The 23744-nt window shown below is 39.9% G+C and overlaps 1 protein-coding gene across 1 annotated transcript in view; it reads right to left on the bottom strand.

Moving 5' to 3' along the window:
* Window positions 1-23744, bottom strand: part of FucT6 (alpha-(1,6)-fucosyltransferase 8) — a 40381-nt gene that overhangs the window by 13641 nt on the left and 2996 nt on the right. The window contains exons 2-8 of the mRNA XM_028176147.2: window positions 15192-15368; window positions 9516-9638; window positions 8386-8601; window positions 2945-3110; window positions 1576-1762; window positions 501-600; window positions 8-145 (exon numbers count right to left, since the gene is read on the bottom strand). Coding sequence (XP_028031948.2) covers window positions 8-145; window positions 501-600; window positions 1576-1762; window positions 2945-3110; window positions 8386-8601; window positions 9516-9638; window positions 15192-15325 — 1064 coding nt within the window. The 5' untranslated portion in view covers window positions 15326-15368. The remainder of the gene's footprint in view (window positions 1-7; window positions 146-500; window positions 601-1575; window positions 1763-2944; window positions 3111-8385; window positions 8602-9515; window positions 9639-15191; window positions 15369-23744) is intronic.

Consider the following 23744-nt stretch of genomic DNA (forward strand, 5'->3'; position numbering starts at 1 on the left):
ACCTTACCCGACTATGGGAGATTTGAAATTCATTTTGGCTATTGTATCGTTGATCGCCTTCTGCATCGGCAGGCGCGGCTTCAGGACGAACTTCAGCATTTGCCCGACCCACCACGACGACGGATCGCCGTTGAAGCGGACTATCCTGTCGCAAGGATTTATAAACTTTAGATTTTTATGATCGACTAGCTGACCCGGCTGAACCATAGACACTACAATGTGAATTCCCTCATCCGCCCCCACAGCGAAGATAGGCTGCCCCATCCTCCAAACCGGAACGAACTACTAGTTCTTAATAACGTTCTTCCTCAACCTTGGAATCACCATTCTAACCCACCGTGATCACCAATAATTCTCACATTTCAAAAGTAACATTTTAGAAATCTACCTCGCGACTTACGTCATGAACCTTTGAGCCTAATTTCAAATAAGATCGTGTTTGGAATGTATCCTTTTGATAAATTGTTCTATCGATATCGTTTATAAGTATGACGACTCACCTATGAGCCAAGTCTTTAGGCACAGCCAGCGGCAAGAACTTGGGCTTCTGCGATATGGAATCTATAAACGGTAGCGAAACCACTTTCGCGTCGTATGTAACTGAAAAAAATTAAAACGCTAATGAGTTATCATTATAAATTGCGTTGAATTATGTTTCAAGTACAACAAGCAATGTAAAACAAATACCGATCAATGATACGCAAGGTCAAAGTTCCACATGTCAGTCACTTTTTTTTTTATTGCTAGATGGGTAGGACCTCTCGCACGTCCGCACGGTTTGGTACCACCACCCTGCCAATTTCGGCGGTGAAGCAGTTTTTTCTTTAAAACCTAAGCTGAGACCCTTGATAGGCTATTTCAGCGTAACCTTAACTAGTAGGTGAGCTCACGGGGCTCAAACCGGAGTGATGCTAACACTGACCCTAGCAAGAGCAGTGCTTCACAAAATCTACCATCGAATCGGAAACGCGACCCACTGAGAGGATGCGGCGAGAAACTCAGTGGGCTAAATGAAGCAGTAATGCGTTTCGGTTTGAAGGTTGGAACAGCCGTTGTAACTATACTTGAGACCTTAGAACTTATATCTCAAGGTGGGTGGCGCATTTACGTTGTATGTCTATGGGCTCCAGTAACCACGTAACACCAGGTGGCCTGTGAGCTCGTCCACCCATCTCAGCAATAAATAAAAACTCTGATTATGGTGACAAGTGCAAGTGTACCTGGCACGCTGGAGGGCGTCAGGTCGGCGTTGTGAGCAGGAAGACTTCACTCTTTTTTTATTATTTATTGCTGAGATGGGTGGTAGAGCTCACAGCCAACCTGATGTTAGGTGGCTACTGGAGCCCATAGACATCTACAACGTAAATGCGCCACCCACCTTGAGATATAAGTTCTAAGGTCTCAAGTATAGTTACAACGGCTGCCCCATCCTTCAAACCGAAACGCATTACTGCTTCACGGCAGAAATAGGCAGGGTGGTGGTACCTACCCGTGCGGACTCACAAGAGGTCCTACCACCAGTAAAAAACTATAGGATAGGACTATAGGATACCTCCGACAGCGTCTACATATTACCTGGCCACTGCACGACTTTATCGTCGTACGAAGACAAACAGCTCTCCGATATTGGATGGAAGACGTACTCCCAGCCTTTAGTGTTGTACCGCCACCCCTTCGAGTTCAGTATTAGAGTCCTCTCGGTGGCGTAAGCGAATATAAGACAGTATACTATGTGGTGGAGTTGACAGCCGAAGCCGCAGCCCTGGAATAAGACATTCAGAGGATTGTTACACTACTCTTGTCCCGGTGATGGACCATACGTTGGCAAGGCGTTTGCCCGGTCCACTAAAACTGTCATTAGACGTCTGCAGCTCTAGCACTAAGAGCAGCTATAGAGACAGTAACCGTACTCGTCGAACTCGACAAAGAGTTCGACGTGCAACCTAACCCATGCCCCGCTGAGTTTCTCGCCGGATCTTCTCAGCGGGTCGCGATTCCGATCCGGTAGTAGATTCATTCCTGAAGCGGCGACTCTTGCGTTGTCAATTCTCCTTTGAAGTGTTTGACGAGCTCTTTTTTTATTGTATAGATGGATGGACGAGCTTACAGCCCACCTGGTGTTTAGTGGTTACCGGAGCCCAGACATTTACAACCTAAATGCCGCCACCCACCTTGAGATAACAGTTCTAAGGTCTCGGTATAGTTACAACTGCTGCCCCGCCTTTCAAACCGAAATGCATTAATGTTTCACGGCAAAAATAGGCAGTGAGGTGGTACCTACCCGTGCGGACTCACAAGAGGTCCTTCCACCAGTAAGAGCTAGACGTGAAGCCTAAATCATAACATCAGATCGCAGAGTTTATCGCAGATTCTTCGAAAAAACAAAAATGCGGGTAGGCGATCCGGATCTCGTGAGGTAAATAAAATTAAAAGTAATTGCATACATTAGATTGTAGGCTTTAATCTTGTGTTTATTATTTCCGACATTTCAAATGCTTTACAGTTTTTACAACAAAACAGATCAAAACGCGAAATAAAATCGTAAGAGCAGTTTAAGCTAATCGCTCCTAATGCCAAACATCAATGCTTTTCTGAAGAAGAAGTAAGGAATTTTCCTACGCCGAAACTGATCTTGAAACCTGAGGTCGAAGATTCAATTGCGCAGGCGGACCATTCACATTGTGATTATGTGTACGGTAGACTTAACCCAAGGTAACAAGGTACCTATACTTAAGACCTTCGAACTTATATCTCAAGGTGGGTGGCGCATTTACGTTATAGATGTCTATGGGCTCCAGTAACCACTTAAAACCAGATGGGCTGTGAGCTCGTCCATCCACCTAGAAATAAAAAAAAATAAAAAAAAGGTGGACCTAAAGCTCTTTTACCCTTCTAGTACAATATACATTGAATATATTTATAAAATTCGTTTATTTTTAGTTACCTTATTCAAGTTGCATATAAGTTTCCTTGCCTCCCTACAATCCGGCGGGTTCTGTAAATAGTGCAACCTCCTCTGGACAAGGTCACTAACGTTGGCCGCCTCTAGTTGCCTCCACTCGTGGTAACCATCCATTTCCGATAGTTTTTCTTGATCAGACAGTAATGTGCTGTAAATTAGTGGAAGTTTTATTCAGAGACTCAATTCTACAGGTTATTGATTACAGCTCTCCAGTTGTGGGAATACCAAGTTGTATGTAATTGGAAGATGCTGTCAATATATAATAAATAATAATAATAAGCCTTTATTGCTGTTTTACTTACTAATTACTAACTTAATACATTACTTAATAATAAATTAAATTTAAGTGCAACTTATAATCAACTATTCCGTTCGGCGTTCGGTGTGGTTTTAAAAACAGCTTGTCTCTCGACAAAGGCCTCCTCTAAACGTCAATATAATATAATATGTATCGTTTAATTTATTGTTTTGTACTGCGAAATGTAAAATGTCGCTTCCAAAGTTGCGCATTTTTTTTTAACTCATTGCTCACTTATTAATGCCTTCTTTGCTTAGTGCGAGTTTTTTGACTTCACGATCGCGTAAAAGTTAACTCCATACAAATTTGAGTTAACTTTACGCGATCGAAGAATTAAAAAACTCGCACTAAGCACACTGATAGCTCATAGACATCAACAGTGTAAAGGCTGACGCACACGTCGACTTATACATGCCGAAGCCCTTCCAAATTATGAATGACTATAAATTACTTAAATAACCAGACCAACATGTATGACATACATTGAGACATCGGTAATGCCAGTACACCCCTGCAATCTTTCCTAGTGTTATAAATGTGAAAGTGTGTATGTTTGTTTACTAGATCTCAAAAAATTACAGAATCGATATGAATAAAACTTCGCACAAAGGTAATTTGGGATACTTTTTAACGACGTAAATAATGTTACGCCGGTAAGGGTAACGCCATCTGTCGTCGAATAGCAGAAACGAGTAAGAAAAAAGAAATATATTAGTAAAGTCGAGAGCGCTCGAGAAGTTCACTTCTCCCCACTGAGTTTCTCGCAGGATCTTCTCAGTGGGTCGCGTTTCCGACCCAGTGGTAGATTCTAGCACTGCTCTTGCTAGGGCTAGTGTTAGCAACTTCGTCAGGTTTGAGCCCCGTGAACCCACATATTATTTAATAGAATCTAAAATAACTTCTCGAGGATACTAGAATAGGTAGGAAACAAAAAGAAGTCAAAATTAAACAGAACAGTCAACTCTCGATACTTTTTCTGTCAAAAACCCACAGTTCGAAGAATTTTAAAAAGCTTTTCGCCCAAGGACCTTCTCTAAGTGGGTAATTAAACACATCATTGTATATGTATTGACACAATGCTAACATCAATAAAACACTAACTACAGCTATAACCAAGCTAAACGAGCCAATAAAACACACGAATATTATCTAGACGCCGCCGTGACAGTGATAACAGACGACAAAAACTTTATCACTAGTAGAAGTAGTGTTACTTCAGTAAACGATGCAATATATTTTTTACTAGCGACCCGCCCTCGCTTCGCTTCGGATACATTAAATTTTATTATTGATGACCGAGTCCCGCGATGTTATGTCCCGTCGTAACGCGCGTGACGCCGCGAGGCGAAGCTAATCTAAAAAAAGTAAAGTAATATCATCAGCTACCTGTCAGTGAAAGTCCCGTCAAAATCGGTCCAGCCGTTCCAAAGATTAGCCGGAACAAACAGACAGATAAAAATTGTGGTGTACGTACCTACCGTATATACCTAGTCAGGTCATAAATTCTGTCACATGTTTAATGTAAAATAATTGAAACAAGTTTATTCATTATGTAACCATTCATATACCAAAATGAACTTAACAAAACATAGATTCTTATGACACTAAAGTTTATTCAAAATGACCTCCGTGATTTTGAATACAGGCCTTCAATCTGCGCGGCCAGTCGTCTATCGCAGCACGAACGAGGTCCATGTCAATATCGGCGGCTACCTTAATCAAGGATGTTTTGAGTGACTCCAAATTGGGATGAGGCTTTGAGCACGCCTTTTCCTCCAAGTGTTGCCATATCTTGTGATCTAACGGATTCAAATCTGGACTGGAGGAGGGCCAGTCTTCGTGCCGGATGAAGTCGATTTCACGCGCCGCCAGCCAGTCTTGTGTGCTCTTCGCTCTATGAGCTGGCGCCGAATCTTGTTGGAATACCCAGTGCCTGTTATTGAACATGGTATGAGAAACAGGTTCCACAAGGTTCGTCCGGACTGTGTTTTGATACACAACTGCATTCGTTTTTACACCTTTCTCACAAAAATGTACCTCTGTTAAGCCCCAATAAGAAACTCCCAACCATATCATGAGCGAGGATGGAAAATGACCTCATTGGACACGCGGAATACGGTTGCTCGCTTCTTCACTACTGTGTGCGTACACCTTATCATTTTGTTTGTTGTAGCTCTCTTCTACGGTAAAAATTTTTGCATCCGAAAAAAGAATTTCCCGATATTTTTTTCCCGCGTACCGCTTCAACAAAGCGCGGCATCTCTTCAGTCTCAGGTCCATTAGACGAGCATTCAAACGATGTCCTGTTTTTCTTCGATATGCCCGAAGCCCTAAGTCTTCATTTAACACCCTTTTCACCGTAGTTCTGCTTAACTCCATCTGAAGGTCCAACAGTTTCTGCTTACGTTTGGGATTTCTTTGAATTCGCGCCTTCACAGCTTTTATCAATGCTGGAGTTCTAACAGACCGAGGGCGACCACTTCTTGACCTGTCATCTACATTAGAGTCTTCATTGTATCGTTTGATGGTACGATAAACGAATCTTTTGGTTATATTCAAAATTTTCAGTATGTAAAAAATTTGAATTGGCGCGTAACCGCAACGATGCAACGCAATAACTGCAACACGGTCTTCTTTAAGCGTCCACTCCATATTTAAAAATGAGTAAAATTCTAAAAGTATACATTTTTATTTTCATGATCAATTCGAAATTCGAATTCAATAAACTTTTTTGTGGCCAGCATTCTAAAAGAAAAGTTTTTACTGTGTGACAATACTTATGACCTGACTAGGTATATTCATATTATGCTTCTTTTTTTTTTATTGCCCTTGTAGGCAGACGAGCATACGGCCCACCTGATGGTGAGTGGTTACCGTCGCCCATGGACTTCAGCAATGCCAGGGGCAGAGCCAAGCCGCTGCCTACCGCAAATGCATTTAGTAAAAAGCGGTTATTTCAATATTACAAACAGACACCCGCAAATTTATTATATAACTTGCGTAATTACTGGTGGTAGGACGTCTTGTGAGTCTGCGCGGGTAGGTAAGACCACCCCGCCTATTTCTGCCGTGAAGCAGTAATGCGTTTCGGTTTGAAGGGCGGGACAGCCTTTGTAACTATACTGAGACCTTAGAACTTATATCTCAAGGTGGGTGGCGCATTTACGTTGTAGATGTCTACGGGCTCCAGTGACCACCTAACATCAGTTGGCTATGAGTTCTACCACCCATCTAAGCAATAAAAAAAATAAAAAATAAAAATAACAACCCAAGAGTAGCTGCTTCACGAATAAATCTACTACCGGATCGGAATCACGACCCGCTGAGAAGATCCGGAGGGAAACTCAGCGGACTGATGTTCAGATTAGGTAGCACATCGACCTCTTTGCCGAGTTCGACGAGTACGGTTACCGGGGTCCCTAAGTCTGCTCCTAGTGTTAGAGCTGAAGGCGTCTAATGCAAGGTTTAAAAAAACATCTATTCCAGTTACGCCCGGACTGGTAGGTGAGCTCACGGGCTCAACCGGAGAGAATTTTACACCAGCTCTAACAAGAACAGAGCTTCGCAGTATCTACCACCGGATCGGAATCGCGACCCACTGAGAAGATCCGTCGTGAAACTCAATAAGCTGTGTCTACGGGTAAATTATTTAAAGTGTTTAGTGACAACAAAATTTTGATAATTTAAACAATTTGATAATTTACTCATTCTATTATTATTATTCTATCTTGTTTAACATTTTGAATTTTTTGTTCGATACAATGAATTATCAAAAATTCAAAGAGATTAGAACACATACTAAAACACAAACATATACTTTATCTTGTTACTGAGTACTTGAAGAGGTCATGAACGATTTTTCTGTTATCCATATTGTTGAGTTCATATTAATAGTCGATGACTATGAACTATTAAATTTTAAAAACTATACGATAAATGTGTACAAGTTCAACAAAACTACAAGTTTATATAAAGAAAATGTGTTATTTAGTGTACCCCTTTAGGTGTATTCCAAATGACAATACATATTTTATTTTATTATCTGTCTATTTGTTTTGTCGAACATCGCACAAAATCTAAACTACAGTTTAGAATAAAAGCTGATTGCCTCATGTCAGCTGAATTGTTTTATGACCTCATAAAAAAGAATAAATACTACGACGACTAATGAAAAAAAAAAAGAAAAAATCTGCAAAATCCTTTTGAGAGTATTAATACATACATTGTCGTAATAGGCTACAATTCGTTAAAACTGGCACAAAAGTATTATAAAAAAAAAGAGAATAATCGAAACCATTTGAATTACAAATGAGTTTTATTTTCAAGTACTACTTTTCTCACGTTGGTTCTAAACTGGCAAGTTTTAAGTTTTACCGTAGTAATAATAATAAAAAATTATGACAACTAGAGGTCCCGCAGTAGTCAAAATTCAACTATAATTAATTGGAATTGTAAGTTTGTACACTATTATAATTGTATTTTATACTTCTATATTCATAAATTTCGCCAAGACTACACTATAAAAATTATTAACAAAGACAAACAATATTTAATCTCAATTTGACAACAGACGTCAAGAACAAAAGTTTGACAATAAATAGTATGCATGCGTGTGTGCGTCAAATACATGGTATGTAGTGTGTGCAATGTTTTCTTTATTGATTTAATGTATATTTTATTCATTATTTAAAAAAAATATTAGCATTATGCACTTCTTCTCTATATTCTCTATAAGCGTAGAAAATTTCATACTTCTCCGTCCGCGCAATTTTCGTAAAAAGGGATACAAAGTTGCTTCAAGTATTAATATATAGATTTGCACGTTTGGATGTGTGCAACTCAATAATCAGGCATAAGCGGCTACGCGAATTTGAAGGAAATAGATGTGAAAAACGGATTAATTAACTCAGTTAACGAAAAATTAACTCACTAACGTAGTTCTTGTAAATGGCATAACCTGACCCCATATTAATATTAATGTTATATTAAGCTAATCTATGAAATCGAGCATTCTTACATTTGATCCCCAAATGACGTCACACGTGACGATATTGCACACTGTCGAGTTTTATCCAGGTCACGCGCAATATCGATAATTATTGTAGTAGTGCTAAGAAAAACCGACCTTTTTCTATCAGACAGTTGTTCCAAAATCGCTCGTATTTTCGCTTCCTTGTCACTCTCGTGCATCAACTTCCCGAGCTCATGGTTCGCGTAGTACCAGAACTCCTTTGTATTCGAGTGGATCCTCCTCCTGAGATTCTCGTATTCCTCCGACGGACCCAGTCCCGCTTCAAGGTTCCAAAACGCCGGGTCTAAATCTTTAAGATTGCCATTGAGCCTGCAACGGAAGCCCCTTTTAAGTATTTAGCAGGTTCATTAGGTAAATTATCAATCAGTTCCCCAAAACGTGCTCTAAAAACCCAACCAAAAGGTACAATTTTGTGTAAATAATATTTGTTTTTTAATTCGAAACATAGAAACATTAATCCTGCATTTGCAGTACATAGTTATATATAAAAACCACATAAACTAATACATAATTAAAACTATTATACTTTTACGGTTTAGTCTCGCAGTTTTTTATTGTTATACAATTTTCGTGGTCGCGTGATCACGATAGCCAAATATAAACCGTAAAAGTATCACGTCTACGCCTGAATAAACTGATGAAAATAACACAATAAGATAATAAATTACGGTGTTATTCATGTGTAATGGGCATTATAATAAGTCCGTCATAAGAAGACTGTCAAAAAGTGGTGTTTGGAATTCATTTTAGTTATGAACTAACTAGGCCGCGAGATATCCAATTCTATTTTTTTCGTTCCCAAATTAACTCATTTGAATTAACATTTACATTAACAAACATGTTAAAACCAAAAATAGTGTTACATCGGTCCAGAATCTTCTCAGACGATGCCTTTAACAAGAATGAGCATTATAAATTTTATTTACATTACACGTTTTGACAGTCAACTTATAGCGACGTTATAAAAGATAAATAGCAGTGTGCTTAGTGCGAGTTTTTAACGTTCTCGATAGCGTAAAAGTTAACTCAAATTTGTATGCAGTTGGAACAGCGCCCCTAGCGGCAAACGTTGGCAAACGTTCCAACTCCATACAAATCTGAGTTAACTTTTACGTTATCGAGAACGTTAAAAAACTCGCACTAAGCACGCTGATTATGAATAAGGCCGTAACTAATAGACATAACATTTAATCGTTCAATAGTTGTCTTTGGTGAAAACTGACCCTGAAGACTTCTTTATCTGCGCTATGAGCTTACTGTTTCTCTGCCACAGGACTTCCAGCTCCGAAGACATCCGCTTCAACCTCTCCTGGACGTCGGGGATCTCATCTGAATTGCCGCTGCACCTGTTATTAAAATTTCAATTCAAGAGGGTTGTTTCGTGTTATATTGTAGACAAAGTTTCACGGGTGGGACAATATTTTACGACTTCGACTTAACGACTTTCACGTTTATGGTCTGCTGTAAAACTAACCTAAACTACTTTAAAAAATAAACGTATTTTACAAAATACTATATAGTAGTAGTATATCCGACCACGCTCCGCTGTGAATATCACGTAAATAATAACAAAAAAATAATCTGAATAAATAAATAAAAAATACATAATTTTCTTGATAATTCCACGTTTTGATTAGGAGCAACAACAAAAAACAGTCAATTTGATCGAGTCGTTTTGAAGTGGAACACTGTTTATACATAATGCAGGATTTACGAGACAGGACACATAAGGATGCAATAGGTAACCAAAAAATGCTTGCCTCAACCCTGAGACATGGTAAATCATCAAATCATCACAGTTGTAAATCTCAATTTTGTAATCTGTTCCACCCACCATACGAGAACGCATGCCTTGCAGACAAGCTTTTTTTTATTGCTTACTTGGATGGACGAGCTCACAGCTCTACCTGCTGTTAAGTGGTCACTAGGGTCCATAGACATCTACAACGTAAATGCGCCACACACCTTGAGATATAAGTTCTAAAGGTATCAGTATAGTTACAACGGCTGCCCCACCATTCAAACCGAAACGCATTACTGCTTCACGGCTGAAATAAGCGGGGTGGTGGTGGTACCTACACGTGTGGGCTCACAAGAGGTCCTACCACCAGTAAAAAAGTATACGGCCAATCTGATTTTGATTACGCACGATCGCGCAAGTTGGTTTAGCAATGCCAGAGAGTCCAGGCAAACCACTGTCTACACAAAAATATTCTCCTTAAACATTATTAGAAAAAAGATCATGTTATAAAGCTCATAAAAAGTTGTCAGGCCCACCTATCCTAGTAGGTACCTGCGCTCTGACTTACAATAACACCAATAAGTTTTGCTTTAAGACTTTACGAACACAATTTTATCAAATAGAAACCCTCCTTCTATCAACGACCGCTTTAATACAAGACGTATCTACTCTAACTTAACCTACCTTACCTAACCATACCTTATTTTACCATACCTTAAATCACCTTACCTACCGTAATCCGATCTGTCAATTTACAAACAGTTAAAGTTGTAAATACGGTAGGCAGCGGCTTGGAGCGGTAGGCAGCGGCTTGGCTCTGCCCCTGGCATTGCCGAAGTCCATGGGCGACGGTAACCACTCACCATCCGGTGGGCCGTATGCTCGTCTGCCTACAAAGGCAATAAAATTAAAAAAAACCATGGTGTTCTCGCGTACTCCATAAACTCAATAAAATCGCGAAATCTTGATAAGATTTATCGCTCGGGACCGTGGCTCCTAGCTCTGTTCGACTTCAAGCGTGTCGAAAAACCGTGGTAAGTTTTGTTATTGATACAATTTACATGCAATTTTACGATTACGCTTGTTTCTTTATTTATCGGTTTTGCCCACGTAATTGATATTCGTACGTTAAGATAAATATGATATATTTTCTTGGGTAAAACCCTAAATGCTTTCGTCATATTATTGAAGTCGTAGGCGAATTATTAAGACGCTAAAAATGACACCTTATTTGCGAAATTTCAACAAGCACTTAAGTAATTGCGACTGAAGACGAACCACTTTTACATACACACATCATTATTTCGCCTTTCAATCAAGGAGGAATTCTTTTTGGCTAACATTATGATCGACTAACAAGGTAAGTTAAGTTTATTTTTACTGGTGGTGACCTCTTGTGAGTCCGCACGGGTAGGTACCACCACCCTGCCTATTTCTGCCGTGAAACAGTAATGCGTTTCAGTTTGCAGCCGTTGTAACTATACCGAGACCTTAGAACTTTTATCTCAAGGTGGGTGGCGCATTACGTTGTAGATGTCTATGGGCTCCAGTAGCCACTTAACACCAGGTGGGCTGTGAGCTCGTTTTTTTATTTTATTGCTTAGGTGGGTGGACGAGCTCACAGCCCAACTGGTGTTAAGTAGTTACTGGAGCCCATAGACATCCACAATGTAAATGCGCCACCCACCTTGAGATATATGTTCTGAGGTCTCAAGTATAGTTACACCACCTATCTAAGCAAAAAAAAAAAAAAGAGGAATTCTCTTTGGCTAACATTATGATCGACTAACAAGGTAAGTTAATCAAATAAAATATCCATAAAATATCCGTATAGTTCTCATATTATATTGTTTATTAGCGAATTTGTATACTGGCCCGTGTAAAATTCAAAATTCAGGGTTCTTTAATTCGACACGCTTGTTAACGGGGAAGTCATTAAGACTGCAGATTGTACTAACAATTAATATACTAAAGACCTTCTCCTTCCCTGTACTCACGATTACTGATCACTACGTACGTATTGGTTACGGTTCTAAGAATTTCGGACACGATTCGTTGAATTAGATTCAAGGCTTTTTATATGTAAACAGTACGTGGTTATGTTAATTTATACAATTTTTTTCAAATTTAATTGTCATAGAGCTTTTTTTGGCATAGATGAGTGGACGAGCTCACAGCCCAACTGGTGTTAAGCGGTTACCGGAGCCCATAGACATCTACTAAGTAAATGCCGCCACCCACGTTGAGATATTAGTTCTAAGATCTCGGTATAGTTACAACGGTTGCCCCACCCTTCAAACCAAAACGCATTACTGCTTCACGGCAGAAATAAAAAAAGCTTATTGTCAGCCCACAATCTATACAGACATCACAGCCCTGTTTATATCTGCTGCTAAGCAGTCGGATGCGGAGGGTCAGAAAGTCGTTACAACAATAAATGTGGGACAACGGCGTTTACGCTGTGGTCACTGGGCTCATCTTAATGTGGACTTGACCAAATAATTAGTGATCACATTTGGCCGCATAAACAATCTATCTATATATATATATATAAATGAATTGCTGTTCGTTATTCTCGCTAAAACTCGAGAACGGCTGGATCGATTTGGCTAATTTTGGTCTTGAATTATTTGTGGAAGTCCAGAGAAGGTTTCAAAGGTAAATAAATATGAAAATGCTCGGAATTAAATAAAAATAACAATTTTGTTTTTCCTTTGATGTGTCCCCTTTTGTTTGTTTTAAGTTTATTTTATACAAAAGTTTAGTTCTTTTAATGATCGTTTGAGGCACTACGAAGTCTGCCGGGTCAGCTAATCAGTAATAGAAATTTATTTTATACCATTCCATCGAGTCTGTTTCACATAAGAAATGTCGTGACAGGTGTCTGTCTGTGTTTACATAGTTTCAGATTGTGCGCGAAAATAGCAGTCGCCATCCTCATTCTTCAGAAGTATATCGCTTCTTGAAGCAAAATGGTAATTTAGGTAAATCTGACGACACTGACGCACTCATTAATATAAAACTATTTTTTTTAATTTAAAATTCTGAATGCCAAACCAAATCCACAATTAAAGAAACTTAACACAACTTTTTAACATAAAGTCACGATTTTAAAAATCGAAAAGATCATTTTTACATTCAAGATTTAAGAAGAAGAAAAAAAAGTTTCTAAATATGTACTAATATTGAAATTGGATTAATGAAAATAACAAATTTAATTCAGAGATGTACCAGACAGAGCTGATGTAACCTGAAAACAACTGTTAAAATCACCAGGAGTTGTAATTACACCTTTAATTACAGTTCTCACGGTTTCTGCAATTATAGTTATCAACTCAATCGTAATTCAAGAGAATTGGCCAATAATTGCCAAAGTATTATTTAAGCCAATCCATCCAATCTTATCCAATATTTCTCTATGGAACCGAAACCCGGTCTCTAAGATTGCAGGATCGCCGTAAAATCGATGCGCTGGAGATATGGTGCTGGAGACGCCTCCTAAAGATCCCATGGATGGCATTCCGCACCAATGCATCCATCCTCAAAGAATTCGGTATCAAAGACCGACTTTTGTCAACTGTGCAACTGAGGGTTTTAAAATTCTTTGGCCACCTCTCCAGGAAAGAGCACTCGATGGAGAGACTGGTAGTCCAGGACCGGGTGGAAGGCAGAAGATCACGCGGCCGCTCACCGACCCGCTGGACTGACCTAATAAAGAAGGCAACTGAGTCCACTATTATGGTCGAATGTACTCGAAACGCTTCGAGCCGCCAGACCTGGAAGCGCATTGCCTGAAGGGCGGTCGTCGAGAACATGGGCGACCTAACAGGTCCTACTGCACATACAGCGTCAGCGCAACCACGACCACTCTGACAAAAGTGTCCGACTGAGAAGATTATTTAAGCCTAAAGTTTTTTTTTTTAAATCAACTCAATTCAGCATTAAAGAATACCGTGGATGAAGTAAAAGATCAAAGTGTCAATTGTGTAACGGCTGTCCTACCTTATAAGTAGGAACGCATAATTACTTCACAACAGAAACAGTTAGAAGTTAGTAGAAAAGTTATCGTACCCGCCTATACGGGTTTAAAATCCACCAATAATTATTATATATATAATATATATAATAATTCGCGGGTTCGAATCCCGCCAAGGGAAGATATTTCTATGATAAATATAAATGTCTTTTCCAGGGTTATGGATGTCTATTAAATATGTATATGTATGTGTATAATAAAAATCTTACATTTATATCCGTTATCTGGTACCTGTAACACAAGTTCTTTACGAACTTATCACGGGACCAGTTAACGTGGCGTGATCGTTAAAAAATAAATTAAAAAATAAATAAATAATAAAAACTGACGCCGTTTCTCGACACGCTGTCACTTGCTTAAAATTTAATTGCATCTACACTTCCACAGCCTACACTATTCATTAGAAAAACGCCCGTATCTTGAACAAGATCCTCAATTATAGCAGTCTCGCTCATAAAGTTTCTGTTTGCCAAGTTTTCACGCACACGACTCATATTGAAGTAACTTTGACCCCCCCTCCACCCCCCCCCCCCAACCTATTCGCTGGTAGCCTAAGGGGCTATTCCAAGTAAGCTCGAACGCGTAGGTGAGCTAACGGGCTTATCCCGAGAGAATTTGTTAACACTAGCCATAGTAATTCTTTGTAGAATCTACCACCGGATCGGAATCGCGAACCACTGAGAAGATGCTCCGAGAAACTCAGTGGGCAACATTAAGCTCAAACTCCGAGGCTGGCACTTAGTACTGTTACGCCAGTAAAACTAACGCCATCTATCGCCGAATAGTCGAACGAATATCGCAGGACCTAGAACGCTCGAGAAGTACAGCGCCATCTATTGTCAGGTAGCGAAAACGACTACTAGAGATGTGTGGAATGTTCTCGATAATTCTAGGGATGAGGTATCGGCTGTAAAAGTGTTGTAGAGATGGCACGCAGTCAGTCAATAATCGGAACTACTCGAAGCGAAACAGCAAACGGATCACCTGAAGCGAAGCGGAAGAAGCGAATTGAGAGTTTTAAAGTGTTTGTTGAGTGTTCTAAGGGTTGAATACAGTTTTTAGTAGTACTTTGGTAGAATTTTATTTATCCCGAACCCCAGCGCGTAACAATACTTTACTTACCTTAAAGGCGATATGACTAAATAGGTGACGACAATCCAAACGGCGAGCAATACGACGGCGACTCGCTTCCATTTCGCAAAGTACATCATAAAATAATCATGTATCGTTACGTGACCATTTGAATAATTCTTCATTATGTATAACGCTTCATGTTACCAAACGACGGACGATCGTAATCTGTAACAACAAAAGCAAATCATTTTTGTATTCACGTCAGTTCCTATACTATTGTGTATTATATGTATTTTGATGTGTGTTTCCTGCTTTAGTCATTCGAAACATCAAACGACCCTATCGCAATACGACGGTGAACGTAATTTAAAAACAGCACGCCACAGATCCCAATTTTAGATTGTTTTAAACGTCATTTTTGCAACTTTACAGGAGAGCGCTATTAATAGTTTAAAATTTGGAAAAAATATCATTTTTTTTCCTACCTATGCTGATAGCCTTGAGAGGCTATTTCAGCTTCACCCTAACGTGTAGGTGAGCTCACGGGGCTCAAACCGGAGTGTTGCTAACACTGGTCCTAGCATGAGCAGTGTTTCGCAGAATCTACCACCGGCTTGGAAGCGCGACCCACTGAGAAGATCCAGCGAGAAACTCAGTGGGCTGTGTCGGTGAGTTAATTCGCTTGTCGAGCCCTTCGTCGCAAGCGACGGGTTCGACTAGGACGGTGACCGGTGCTTGTGGTACCCAAAAGCACCGTCAATAGATCGGGAGGATCCGTAATGACGTGTTTTGGGCGACGTCGAAAAATATCATTAGAAACAAAATAAACTTCGTCGGCTATTTCAATGTAGTAGTAAACTTAGTTGAAGTTCAATTAAAAACATCAAAACGTTGATGCCAATACCAAATAACACGCACCTTTAATTATTACAATGACAAAATAAGTCGCGTATTAAGCGAAATTCGTTACACCAAATAGTCTTTCGCCCCTTGATTTGTAAAATAAATAAAAAAAATGCAAAAAAGCAATACATATATATAATACGCCAATTTAACTCTCAATTTCAAATCGAGGATGTAGCACCGCGACAGATTCTCGCACTTGTGATTCGGCTAGGCTTATCGCAACATTAATTATAGATAAAGGACATAGTGATAGCGTTATTGAAGGTTGGCCAATTAGCAAACAGGACTGTTTACCTAGATCGTTTAAGAGTAGTTCGCGGAAAACTAACATCACTGATTAGGTAATCCGGTTTCAGACATGGTGATCCGCCTTCAAAAGACTCCAAAGACACATTTAGAATTTTATCTCGGACTTTTTTTTTTCATTGCATAGACGAGTGGACTAGCTCACACCTACCTAGTGTTACGTGGTTACCGGAGCCCATAGATATCTATAACATAAATGCTGCCACCCACTTTGAAATATGAGTTCTAAGGTTTCAGTGTTGTTACAACGGCTACCCCATCCTTCAAACCGAAACGCGTTACTGCTTCACGACAGAAATAGGCAGGGTGGTGATACCTACCCGTGCGGACTCACAAAAGTTTCTACTACCAGTATTATTAGAGTTATTAAAGTTTATTCTATTCAGCCAGAGTTATTCAGCTGGTCGTCTACTGTAATGAATTTCCAAGGATTGAATAAGACTGAACCGAACTATATCGATTGCCGTGCCACTCGTCAAACCCAACGGAATCGCCATTGCCAACGAAAGCAAGCCAACAGATTTTTTTTTTTTATTGACTCATGGCAGTAACTACCCCTCGGCTTCCGTTGTAGCATGTTAGCCAACGTGACAAGATGCTCATTTTTAAATACACACGACGCGCATACATTTTTATCGCCATTCTGCAATTTACTCATGCATGGACTCAACGATTTAGTTATAGATATACGGACAAGCTCTCGTGGTAGGAGGTCTCGTGAGCCTGCACGAGTAGATACCAGCACACTGCCTATTTCTGCCTTGAGACGAGGTGGGACGTGCGTCCACCCATAAGCTAAGCTAAGCTATACAAAAAAGTCCTCACGGATCACCTGACACGTACCGTTATTGACTCTAAGATATTTACTTCTGCCAGACAAAGTGACGCATTCCAATTTGAAAAGTGGGACAGTCATTGCACAACCGAGAAAGCCATTCACCTTGTCATTACCACACACAGTACATTTATGGGTCCAGTAGCATGAACTGTCACTTGGAGACTTTCATTTCATTGCGTTATGTTATCTTTTTTATGACTGAATGATTACTGGTGGCCCGGAGGCCTTTCCAGTTTCACCAGGACAGGTGGGCGAGCAAAGGCTCAGCCAGAAGGGGTGGGATTCGCTAACAGCTGCCCAAGCGCCTCCGAAGGAGACCCAACAACTCAAGAGCAGCTGCTTCGCAAATTTCTATGTTATCCTTTCATCGTAATCCGATGTTAAGTACGTATAATTCATTTAAAATTTGGGAGGTACCCACAGGTCATAAACGACCTAGACGATAGGGCAAAGCAAAGCTGATGTCCTCGTAAACCTGTTTAATCGGATCCTCTCGATCCACTGTCAGTGCTTTTAGGCACTCAAAGCATCAGAAACCATTCTCAACGCAACCTAGACCATAGACAAAACCCACCGATTTTCTCGCTGGGTCCTCTCAGTGAGTCGCGATTCCCATCCGGTGATAGATTCAACAAAACACTGCACTTGTTAGGGCTAGTATTAGCAATTTTTCTCAGTTTGAGCCCGTGAGCTCACCTACACGTCCGAGCGTAGATAGAATAGAGCCTTATGCTACGAGGGCTGCACTAAAAGTAGCGAGAATGGAATATTTCCACTGTTCCTATCATATTAAAATCTTTTTAATTGAAAACTCTTTGGTTTTAAAAATCGAATACCATTTATTTATTTAAAAAAAGATTCTCGGTCTTGTCACGAGGTTTGTCAAACTTGTTTAGTCGTTGAGAAAATGGAATTGACTCGAGAAAATTCAAGAGCGATGATTTATTATGACTTTCGAAGTGGTTTAACACAAAAACAGTGTGTTGACCGGATGATTTCTGCATTTGGTGATGAAGCCCCATCCAAAACCACAATTTATCGCTGGTTTGCTGAGTTTCAACGTGGACGTGTCAAGCTCAGTGATGATCCCCGTCAAGGTCGTCCAAAAACTGCAGTCACCCAAGAAAACGTTGATGCTGTGCGTAAGCTGATTGAGGAAGATCGACATGTGACATACCGCGAAATTCAGGCAACTTTAGACATTGGCATGAGTCAAATACAAATAATCTTGCATGAACAATTAGGTGTAAAAAAGTTGTTTTCCCGATGGATACCGCATTCGCTCTGTGAAGAGCAAAAAGCGGCTCGCGTTACTTGGTGCGTCAGAACTCTCGAAAGATTCCACGGAGGATCCTCAAATGCTGTATACAACATTGTATCAGGTGACCAATCCTGGATATACGCGTACGAACCCGAAACAAAAAACCAGTCACGAGTTTGGGTGTTCGAAAATGAGTTAAAGCCAACAAAAATTGTTCGTTCACGGAGTGTTGCAAAAAAAATGGTGGCCACGTTTGTCTCCAAAACCGGCCATGTTACGACTATTCCTCTTGAGGGACAAAAAACGGTTAATGCAGAATGGTATGCTAGCATTTGTTTGCCACAGATCGTTTCTGAACTCCGTAAAGAGAACTGCAACCGCCGCATCATCCTCCATCACGACAATGCGAGTTCTCACACCGCGCACAGAACAAAAGAGTTTTTAGAGCAAGAAAACATAGAATTATTAGACCATCCGCCGTACAGCCCCGACCTAAGCCCTAATGATTTCTATACTTTCCCTAAAATAAAGAATAAATTGCGTGGACAGAGATTTTCATCACCTGAAGAAGCTGTGGACGCCTACAAAACGGCCATTTTGGAGACCCCAACTTCCGAATGGAATGGTTGCTTCAATGATTGGTTCCATCGTATGGAAAAATGTGTCAAATTTCGCGGAGAATACTTCGAAAAGCAATAAATACATTTTTAAATAGTAATGTTGTGTCACTTCGTTAATTCCCGAAATTTTCAGTGCCGCCTATGTACCAGCGATTAGGTACGAAAAGACAAAAGTAGCGGGATTTGAAAATACTATATGGTTGCATAACTTGATAATCTTGTTAATAATACAACGGGAATCTTACCCATTAGGACACAATAAATTTGTTGTGTGATTACAGAAGTACTTTGTAAGTAAATTCAGTTCTCATAGAACATGCGTGTAGGTACCACCACCCTGCCTATTTCTGCCGGGAAGCAGTAATGCGTTTCGGTCTGAAGGGTGGGGCAGCCGTAATAACTATACTGAGGCCTTAGAACTCATATCTCAAGGTGGGTGGCGGTATTTACGTTGTAGATGCCTATGGGCTCCAGTAACCACTTAACACCAGGTGGGCTTTGAGCTCCTCCACCCACCTAAGTAACAAAAATAAATAAATAAGGGACATTTTGGAACTTTACAGGAGAGTCATTTCGAGATCAAAATTTGGAAAGAATATCATAACAAAAAAAAACATTCAGCTATTTTAATGGCGCCTATGCCCGTCACCCTTTTCCTCCTCCTCCTCCGTGCGTCGTATTCCTCAGTTCTGAGGGTCGTGACCTTTACTGAGCACTTTTGTCAGGACTATGTTCTTCCATTCACTTCTGTCCTCCGCGCAGTGGATAGCGACATTGATGCTGGATTCCAAAGTCGTCTTGATCTGATCGGACCAGCGCATGGGACTACGCCCCCTAGGCCTCTTTCCTTCCACTTTGCCGGTCACCCTTTTAAGCAATAATAATTAAAAAAAAACAAGGTGGAATGAAAAATATGGAATCATTTTGTAAATCGTAGACGCGCTATCTCAACAATCTCAATCACTATATTGTAGACAATTTCAGAACGTAGACATAAGTTACCATAAAATGTTATGCTGTCAAACACATAAAGTTTACTAGTAAATTTATAAACAGACACCGCGTACATTCGTGTTTATACCGGATCGGTATTTGTGAATGCTTGAGACGACATTAAGAATGTATGTATAACTGAGTATTTTCCATAGCAATTGTTTTTAGTTGCAGAATAACATTTTTCCGCAATAGCTATTATACATCTGTCTCTGCACGGTGTTTCCCGAACGCTATGACATGTCCTTCTTCAAACGAGACTTGTGGAAAGTAATTTACGGTAGGCAGCAGGTTGGCCCTACCCCTGGCATTGCTAACGTCCATAGGCGACGGTAACCACCCACCATCAGGTGGGCCGTATTACGTCTGCCTATAAGGCTAATAAAGGAATAAAAAATTACATATATACATATGCCGCATCGTTTAGAATATTATTTTTGTTCCATGGAATACCAGGGTTAAATGATTTTTTTATTGCGCAAATAAATGAACGAACTAATGGCGCGCTTGGCGTTTAGTGGTAACAGGAGTCTATGGACATCACGTGTATGTCGCTACCCACCTTCACACATGAGATTAATGTCTCAACTGTATTTTTTAACTGCTGTCCCCCCCTTCGGACCGGAACGCATGTCTGCTTCGTGGCAGAAATAAGCAGGGCGGTGGTACCTACCCGTGCGGACTCACAAAGCGTCCTACCTTCAAAACACGCACGTTGATCGGGTTGCGCCGGTATAATACTCAAAGAACGCTACCACCTATTATGCTGTGAACACCTTTGCCTACCAGAGGAAGCTTCCATAAAAATCAAAACATGTAACATTAACGAAAATTTTAAGAATAAGAATAAAGAAGTTGTTAGCCTTTACACATGCGTCTCCGTTGTCCGCATTTATTTGCATTAAAACTTTAAAGTTGGACCGTTATTTCACCTACTTTCGTTGATAAGCTGTCAAAACATGAACCTGTTACTTCTAAGTATCATCACAGAGTTGAATGTATCTAATATATTGTGCTTGCCGAAATTTTTTTTTTTAATGGTAACCCTATCCCTTTTATCGCAATGTAAACAGAGAAGGGCGTTAATGGTAACACTGGTGAAGAAGATAGCCAAATTATCATGGAGAGGTTTCTATTATTATTTTTTTTCCTCGTATAGGCACATAAGAGCTCCAATTTTAAATATCGGTCACATCGAGGGGTGAAAAGCTTAAGCGACGTAATATCGCATAATACACGACATTTATCTTCGTAACTAAAGGTCCGTTTTACTTTGTATTAGCATCAACAATTCGATGTTCTTAATTGATTTTACCTCAATCAAAAAGCTGAAAAGGTTTTTTTTGTTACGATGTTTTTTCCGAATCTTAAACTTAAGTGGCTCTCCTGGAAAAATGTCTCTGAAAACAAATAGCATATCGCCCCCTTTTTTTATTGCTTAGATGGGTGGACGAGCTCACAGCCCACCTGCTTTTAAGTGGTTATTGGAGCCCATAGGCATCTACAACGTAAATGCCCCACCCAACTTGAAATATAAGTTCTAAGGTCTCAGTATAGTTACAACGGCTACCCAACCCTTCAAACCGAAACGCATCACTGCTTCACGGCAGAAAATGCAGAAATAGGCGGGGTGGTGGTACCTTGCCGTGCGGACTCGCAAGAGGTCCTACCACCAGTAATATTACCCCTCGATATGTTCTTTTATTTTCTTTCTAATAAAAGTAAAATTAAACGGCTTTGCTAGTTTTTCAAACAGACAGTACCGAAAAGAAAACTGTAAAACTGTAATTGTAATGAGTAACATAATGCAAAATGTGCTAATCCTTTAAATTGATTTTTCTTTCAGAATAAAATTATACCCTATTTTCTCGATTCAAGATCCAAATGAGCTTGAGAGGGCACAGTTGTTCATGGGCATAAGCAGGAGCCCAGTTGAAGATGAAACACCAGGCCAGGGGTGGCCATCTTGATTAGAATCAAGATCAACTGTTTACTGTCGAAACACTCAACGATCTACCAATGACATTTCTTGAAATTTAATGATACAATGTAGTTCAGTATACAAGTAGCTTAGTAGCATATTTTCTTTTATTGAAAAGATTAGGATAAGGCTGAAATTATATAATAAAAGAGAACTATTGTGTGTAAGAGAGGATAAATAATGTGACGTAATGGTCATTAATGCAAAGGCAAAAAAAAGAAAAAGAAACGAAAAATTTAATGAATAGTATGTACCTACCTAAATATGAATTGAGGTTGTTAATAAAGGCTTCTTTATCTTTATCTTTAATGGTCATTTAGAAATGACACAAGAAGAAAGTGATGCTTGTGATTACGTTGCGCGGTCTGTTCTATGTATTTATATTTTTGTCTTTCCACTATCGATTGAACTAATTGCCACAATCGACCAGTCGATCGCGATCTAACGGTTGGACATCCCTGCACTAGGCGGAGCGTTATCGATCATCGATGTGTAGCTGGAATAGCCCTTGGCTGCCAGCGATTAGGCAGAAAAAAAATGCTACGGATCGTGTAAATAAAGTTCAATATTTTCTGTGTGATCATCAAATATCAAAACGAATTTTGTTAAATAACATATAACATCCCTACTGTATAAGTCACCGAAAATTTTAGAGTTGTGTAGCATAATAAATAAAAACCGAACGCATATAATTTCTTCACGTTCAAGTCCAACGCTCCGTATGTCAAAGACATTTTACTTAAAGGTTATAAGCGTTGCACAGAAACAAAAAAAGAAAATATATTTGCATTATAATCTTAAAAGTTAATTAAATTCCAACCGCGATACCCATACCCGAACCTGCCCGTAGTACGACACGCAATCGCCTGGATTTTTATTATATATACAGACTACAAGCGGTAAAACCTGAGCATTAAACAAATTGAACTTCAACGATGTTTTTTCATTTTATTAAGAAGCGTGTTAATTTTATATTAAAATCGACAACCCTATTTTATGGCCTTCCATACATTTATATTCAATCACTTTCGATTTCCGAAATAGTAGTAGCAAGCAGAGGGCCAGGTGTTTGTCAATAAAAAGACATTTTCTTCTTAGATCTTGTGATCGAATAGATCAAGTTATTTCATTGTTAAGTAACGTTGACAAACATACAAGACAGGCTCGATTGGTATGTGACGCATCGCATCTTAAAACGTCACACGTGTTTGTAGCATAAGCCTGATCGAGGCGACGGCACAATCGTGTTTATTTCTGTCACACAGCAATTTTTATTTGTAGGGCAGCTACTGCAGTAGACGGATAAGTAAAGTAGTAAAGTTCGGTGTTGGTTACTGCTGGGCATTATAATGACAGATCAGCGACTGCCTCGTTCGGTTGCCTGGTCATCGTTCTCGTCGAACCCGTCGCTTGCAACGAAAGGCTTGACGAGTAAATTAACCCACAAACACAGCCCGCTGAGTTTCTCGCCGGACCTTCTCAGCGGGTTGCGTTTCCGATCCGGTGGTAGATTCCGCGAAGCACGGCTCTTGCTAGGATTCGTGTTAGCAACGTCGTCAGGTTTGAGCTCCGTGAGAGAATTTGCTAACAATAGCCCTAGCAAGAGCAGTGCTTCGCTGAATCTACTATAGGATCGGAATCGCGACCCACTGAGAAGATCCGGCGAGAAACTCAATCGGTTAACACGTGGTGTATT

Source organism: Bombyx mandarina, chromosome 18, assembly GCF_030267445.1.
Source record: "Bombyx mandarina strain Sakado chromosome 18, ASM3026744v2".
NCBI lineage: Eukaryota > Metazoa > Arthropoda > Insecta > Lepidoptera > Bombycidae > Bombyx > Bombyx mandarina.